Source organism: Coffea arabica, chromosome 8e (assembly GCF_036785885.1).
Source record: "Coffea arabica cultivar ET-39 chromosome 8e, Coffea Arabica ET-39 HiFi, whole genome shotgun sequence".
Lineage (NCBI taxonomy): Eukaryota > Viridiplantae > Streptophyta > Magnoliopsida > Gentianales > Rubiaceae > Coffea > Coffea arabica.
This window is the reverse complement of record NC_092324.1, coordinates 48214829-48222080: the sequence shown is the minus strand read 5'-3', so window position 1 is coordinate 48222080 and position 7252 is coordinate 48214829. Positions and strand designations below refer to the sequence as shown.

The 7252-nt window shown below is 37.1% G+C and overlaps 1 protein-coding gene across 1 annotated transcript; it reads left to right on the top strand.

The window, feature by feature from the left end:
* The first annotated feature begins 2680 nt into the window (after positions 1–2680).
* Positions 2681–6119, top strand: LOC140012936 (bax inhibitor 1-like). Its single transcript, XM_072061561.1, has 6 exons — positions 2681–2997; positions 4213–4356; positions 4483–4574; positions 5197–5383; positions 5481–5636; positions 5803–6119. The coding sequence occupies exons 1-6, from the start codon at positions 2881–2883 to the stop codon at positions 5851–5853; spliced, it is 747 nt and encodes a 248-aa protein (XP_071917662.1). The 5' UTR covers positions 2681–2880; the 3' UTR covers positions 5854–6119.
* The last annotated feature ends 1133 nt before the right edge of the window (positions 6120–7252 follow it).

Genomic DNA, 7252 nt, shown 5'->3' with positions numbered 1-7252 from the left:
TCCCGAAGAAGTAGTTCAAGAAATTGTGTCTTAAAAAACCTGGAAAGATAGAATGAAAAAAAGTACTGGGCTAATTCATGAGGCGTCTGCAAAGGTAAAGATATATATATATATATATATATATTTGTACCATTTTGCAGAGCAATCAACTCGCCATCAATTTAAGTTAAGTGCGTTTCGGATTGGGCCAATTCGTGGGGCCATATTAAATATTTAAATGTAACTAGTCTAGAGAAAAAGGTGAATGTAAGGGTTGAGTGGCTTGTTTGGAAGACTTTTGTAAGTTCGAAGATAGGGAGAGTGTCTGAATCTTCTCAACATGGTGACCCGGAAAACGTTCTTTACAACTTCAGATGGTCGCCTACGTGACCATTGGAGGATATCCCTGCCCCGTTGATAATGAAATCAAAGTACAGTAGACAAAACAAACAAATAGCTTCAGTGGAGCTTATTCACTCGTATAAATCAAAATCATTATCAAAGTACAGCAAACAAAACAAATATAACTGGAACTTTTCACTCGTACAAATGCCGACCATTAAAAAGCATAGGTCTGAGGAAGTTGCAAAGGATCTAAGAGGAAAAGGCCTCCATCCAATGGATTTTGAGCACTGCTAGAAAATTTGCCTTTACTGGCACTTTTTGGGAAGTTTAGTGATAAGTTCTTGTTTAATTATGTCCATTAATAAGGAACGTGCTCATGTATCAAAGGATACTTGTATTACTCCGTTCATAAAATGAAATTTTTACTAGAAAACAAATAAGGGCCTGATTTAGCAGAGATTTTCATCTAATGTAAACTGAAAAAGGCCACAAATAAGCAGCCACGTCTTACTTTAAGATGAGAAAAACGTAACTGGACTGCATATTCTCTTGCCAAGTAAATTTATTAGAAAGCCAAGAAACACTAAAATTCTACGTTACACAACCAAATCTATGTACCTTTTTCATTCAGAGTATGATCATGAGCAATTATATGTGCTCCTAGCTCTTGGAAACTTCTCTATAAGTATTAATTTTGCCAGTTCTGAGACCAACATTTGTAACCACCTTTTTGTTTTTTAAATTATAATTTCATGTGTAAAACCTTCTACACTATATCGTCTCACCACCCATTTGTCTTAAAAATTGCAGGACAATTTTAGTAGTGCCTTTTTTTTTTTTATTCATTTTGATTTCCGTTAAGTGTTGATATACTTTCATTACGATTTCAATGTTGGGAACAATTGTTGTAACTTTGCTGTTAAAATATATATTGTCCTGAAAGGATATGGCTTAGCAGTACAAGTCAATAATAGGATCAAACCCAGAATGCCCGAGGTTCAACTTCTGCTGCTTGGAATCCTGTGGTGGCTGTTGTGTAGAAAAGGGTGGTTGGACAGATAAAATTAGAAGGGCGTATTGCATGTTCTGCCAATTGATTATTAGTAAAAGAAGATCTATGTTTGGGTTCTCAATTGAAACAAAAAATGGAAGAAAAATGGAAGAAAAAGGATTTAGATTTTGCTCGATGATATCCTGCATGTTTTCAGTGTCTTGAGAGCTTCATTATTATCTTCTTCTTTTGCTCCTCTTGGAAATAAAATTCAAATGCCATTGACCAAGAACAGAGAATAAGACAGTAAGTGCAACTTATGTTTTGTTCTGCCTAAACCTCAAGGTATATATGCATGCGCTACAGTCCACACCTCCAAACATTTCATGAGTTTCCAAACTTCATGCAGACAAACCAAACTAAGCCGCGAAGAAAGAAAGCAAACTAACGAAAACCAAAATGATAATGGCAATGCTGGAGGCGAGTGAATGATGCCTTTAAGGCTTAGAGAACCAACTCAATTTATTTGAACAAACTAATTAATACTCATCAAAGTTGCATAAAATGCAAGGCCAAAACCCAAACTAAACAAACTGTACCCATCAAGATAATGCACGCACTTTTCTTGCTTGCTTGCTTTTTTTTTTTTTTTTTTTGGGAAATTCTTGTACGTTGCATATCCCACAAGAATGCCACTCTTACTGATCGATTTATCTATCCTCTAGCAAGGGTCAGGTTGAAGATCTCGTGCGATTATGGGACGTTATTCACCTCAAATAATGAGAGGATAATTGTTCCCTTTTGCTGGGGATTCCAGTACATTTCAACGTGTTCTTATTAATAATAATAATTAGGGTAAAAAATCTCAACGGCTACTAAACTATTGGTCAGATCATGTTTTGGCCATCAAACGAAAAATAGTTTGATGGTCAAAACATGATCCGATCAATAGTTTAATGGCCCCTGAGATTTTTTGCCCTAATAATTAACTTCACACGAAACTACTCTTCACAGGCGTGCCTGTCAGCACTATATGTACATCCAGCCCTAGCTACAAAGGCGTGCTTTTTATTCTCAATACAACTCACGCTTTTATAGCTTTAAAAGGGCATTCTAAGAAGTCGTGGACGTTCGTTTTCGGTCATCAGACATTCAGCATCCTATTCTTCTCTCCCTTTTAAAACGCCAGAAGAACAATACAAGTACGGTTCAAAACCGGACCCTAATACAGATCCATTTTCGGGTCGAAAACACCCGTACAGAAATGTAATTTTAAATTCTAATACCAGGGGCATAATAGTCACTACGAAAAACTAGCGTCCTAGACTTCAAAATATCTGGTGATTTCCGGAGTATTCTATGGTTATTTCGACAAAACTACCCGACACTTAAAATGAATTTTCAAATCCTCGTTCGTACCCCTTATAAATAGCACTCCCCATATCTTTCCTTCACATCATATTCGTGTTGGATAAGAAAGCAATTTCGCGAAGAAAGGAGAAAGAGAAATTCAGAAAAGTCGCAAATTCTTGGAGGAGGTGAAGAAGAAGAAGAAGAAGAAGGAAATGGAAGGGTTTACGTCGTTCTTTGACTCGCAATCGGCGTCCAGAAGTGGTTGGAGCTACGAATCTCTGAAGAACTTCCGGCAGATCTCTCCCGTCGTTCAAAATCATCTCAAGCAGGTTTCGTGGTTTTCTCCTCTTTTTTTTTTGTTAAATTTTTATCTCGTTAATTTTCTTGTATTTAGTTTGACAACTTGAAATTGATTATGACTAATATTATTGTGATTTTCTTACTGTTTGCTAGAAACCGTTTTATAGCCTGTTAATTTTTACTTAACTGAGAAGGAGTGCGAAGAATTTTGAATTTGCGGGAGAGAAGGGATAGAAAGATTGTTCAGATTAATGAATTGAAGAAGAGATTGAAAGTTGTCGTTTTGATTTGTGGACTTTGTTGTTTTGCCATTATTGTGTATTTTGTTATTCTTTTTTTTTGGAAGAGATTATAATTTATTGGAGAAAAATCTATGTAGAGATCTTTAGGTAGTTGAATTGTGGACGATTTTGAGCTTCGTGGTATGGTGTGGAATTTATATTGTTTTATTGTATGACTTGATCATGTTTTCTATTAAATGTTTTATTTTTGTTGTATAGTATATTCGTTTTCAATTTTTTTCCCTAACTTTTTACTTTTTTTTTTTTAAAAAAAAGACGTTCTTAATCATTTTGTTATTTATTTTGATTGTTTCAAGATGTTCTCTCTGTAATTGGTAACACCAAAGCTATAGATTAGGATAGAAATATCAGTACTTGGCTATAGTTTATATTACTATAGTTTATATCAGTCTTTTCTAATGTAATGTAATAGAAGGCATCTTTGATGCCAACCATGGACTTTTACCAGTATATTAAGATCACCAAGGAATCAGAATTATGTGATTTTCCTTTTTTTTCCCACCGGGGTTGTAAGAAGGGGGGTTAAGGGTAAAGAGGGAGGCCTTGCCAATTTTGCTAGACCTAGAGTGTTGTGCAGTACTAAAACGTTCTTTTATAAACATTATTGATAGTGTGATTTGCACCATTTTATATTACTAAGTGCTTAATGTTAACATAATTGATTGTGTAATAAGTATCATTTTATGTCTATTTACTAGTTAAGCGTGCTTGAGGTTTCATTGTGTTTGTTTAAGGGACATTGATTTCTTTTTTACATTTGTTTGATTAACCTCCATCACCTCTCACACTTTCTATCAGAATTTTTTTTTTTTTTTTTTTTTTTTGTGTATTGGTTTATTGGATCATTGTTGTAATGCATGAAAACAGGTGATCCAGCTTGTTTCATCTATATCTATTAATGGAAATACGCATTTTGTAAATTAAATTTGCTGCTTGTTTCAGGTTTATCTCACACTATGTTGTGCACTGGTAGCATCAGCTGTTGGTGCTTATCTTCACATACTCTGGAACATTGGAGGCTTCCTGACCACTGTTGGATGCATGGGATCCATGATGTGGTTACTTTCCACCCCTCCCTTTGAGGAGGTATAATCTTTACTCTCGGTCTTATTGTCCAGCTGTTATCTGGTTGATATTGGTTTTCTATTTTTTTTTTTATCTTGATTACCAATTTGTTGATTTTTTGCCTGTTTGCCTTATGTATGAGAGCAGCATAAAAGGCTTTCACTGTTGATGGCAGCTGCAGCTTTTGAAGGGGCTTCCATTGGTCCTCTGATTGAGTTGGCTATTAGCTTTGACCCTAGGTATGTGTTCTCTATTGATGTGTTTTTGCATGTATGCATTTTGCTTTTGTGCAATTTTGTAGTGATGAATTTAGCAGGTCAGACTCGATGTCCCCTTTGCTTTGTATGGGAGTAAGATTTGGTTCTGGTTTATAGCCTAACCAAGTCTACTTATGAGATCAAATCTTGTTGACGAGAGATTCCACTGGGGGTGGTACTTCGGCAACCGAAAAAAAATTATTTGTGGCTAATATACCAATTAAATCAATTGTCTGTTAGGCAGTTATTCTGGACCCTGTTAGGAAAGGACGTCTTATGTGAACCCGCTTGAGGCCGTTTTTCATTGCTTACGAATTTTATTTTTAAGGTGAAATGTTGTATCATTTTTAGATCCTTTATTCTTTTTCTGCGTCCCAAGTGACAATCTGCATCACTTTGTGTTCAGTCTGGGAGGCAAGTGTTATGGATGTGTTTTAGACTTTATTTTGTTTGGATGTGAGATTCATGTGAGTTGCTGGCTTATTTAGCAAAGCTTGGTGTGTTGTTAATACTTTGGAAGGAACACTGTCTGGCCATTTCTTTTCCTTCTAGCAAGTTAGCTGTTTTGAGGAACTACTTCTGACGTTGTTCTTGGATGTTGCAGCATCTTGGTAAGTGCAGTTATTGGTTGTGCTATTGCCTTTGGTTGTTTCTCAGCAGCTGCTATGTTGGCAAGGCGCAGGGAATATCTGTATCTTGCAGGCCTTCTTTCTTCTGGTGTTTCCATTCTTTTCTGGCTGCACTTTGCATCCTCCATCTTTGGAGGGTCTTTGGCATTTTTCAAGTTTGAGGTACTGGTTTGGTGTCTGATCTAGTGTTCCACCTGTTTGGTGTTTCATCCTGTTCTGGATGATTGACCTCATAATTATTCCTGATCTTTGTTCGCAGCTATATTTTGGGCTACTAGTGTTTGTGGGCTATATAGTAGTGGACACCCAGGATATCATTGAGAAGGCGCACTACGGTGATCTGGACTATGTGAAGCACTCTCTTACCCTTTTTGTAGACTTTGTTGCTGTCTTTGTGCGGGTTCTTATAATAATGGTAATCTCTCTCTCTCTCTCTCTCTCTGTATATTTGTTGACTGATTAATTTTATTGTTTGTTTATTTTGTTGAGAAGTGGCTGATTGATTTTTATTACTTTGTTTATTTGTTCATCTTCTACTTGGCTCTGCTTTGATGATTGGACTATTTATGTTTATTTTGTAGTTGAAAAACGCATCAGAGAAGGAAGAGAAGAAGAGGAAAAGGAGACACTAACTACTCCAAAATGGCTCAAGAGGAAGGACATTGTTTAACAGTCAATGAGATGATCTCTTTCTTTTTCTTTTTCTTTTTTTTTTTTCTGTTTTGAGAGTTGTTTCCTCTGTGGATCAACTGATGTTGATGGTCCTAGCCTGGTAGGCTTGCGCAAGTGCTCGCTGTTGTGGTACTACATATTGGGAAGTTGTGTGGTGTCAAGTGCCAGTTGTTGGACAGTGTTTATTGCTTACCTAAAGAAATTGAGTAAAACTTTAACCAGTGAATTCCTTCCTTTTCGTCCGATCTTTGCATCAGTTTGATTGGTAAGAGTATTTTGCTTGTAATGTGCCATGATTTTCGTGAAAACAATTTGTGCGTCATTACATCTGATGATACTGGGGCACTTTTAACTTAAAATGCAGAATTGAGGTGAGGCCGAAGTATGGCATATATCAGGTCCAAAATCTTGTGGACACTGGCCTTTGATTCTTGAATGATTCGACCGCGGGGATGTTTATTTTGTTACATTCAAACTATATTCTTGGATGGAGATTCGTAGGGCATCATATGATGCGATGGCAGCTCCTACATTTTAACTAAAAGACGATGCTACGGGCAGGTGTCTGCTTTTACCTAATCTTCTGGGCCCCCCCACCCGGGGGGGGGGGGGGGGGGATGGGATTGGAAAGAATTCTAAGATCGCCCTTTATTTGGATCTTTGTATGGTCGCTTTACGGCTTAACGTTCAACGGTGGTAAATTAGTATGTTGCCAATGCTGCGTGTGCGAGCCGGCATCTTTGTTAGATTTTCTGTTTAACACTTTACATTAGAGATCGCTTGTTTGCTCATTCAATGCTCAAAGTTTTGATTGATGGATCAGTATTAATGAGGTGACCGCATGATCCCCTAAAAGAGGCAACACAAATTACATAAAAGAGGCTAACACAAAGTTGAATATGTCACACTGTTAACAATTCCCGGAACAAGTTTTTGGGTTGTAGCCAAATGAAGTACTACTAGCTTGAATCCGGGGAGCGTGCTGCAACGTGTTGACTTTCTTTACCTGTAATTTTTGTGCCATTTGGGGGGATTTCTGAGACTCTGGTTGACCGGTAAACCAAAAGCCAGAGGTGCTCATGGTCTTGGCGTTATGAGCCCTTGAGTTTGGCTTGTACAATACATACACGGTATCATTATTGTAAGGAAGAAAAAGGATACTCGCAGAGTTGTGGTATGGGGCGGTGGGGGTCGCGATCACGTTTAGCAGCTAAGAAACTTTTCGAACCTTGTACCTATTTAATTATCTTCTAGGATTATTATGTTGCTGAGGACTAGAGCAAGAAAGGTCAGTTTAAGTGACTTTCTCATATATAATTTTAACGATTTCTTGGATGGCAATGAACTACAAGGTGGACA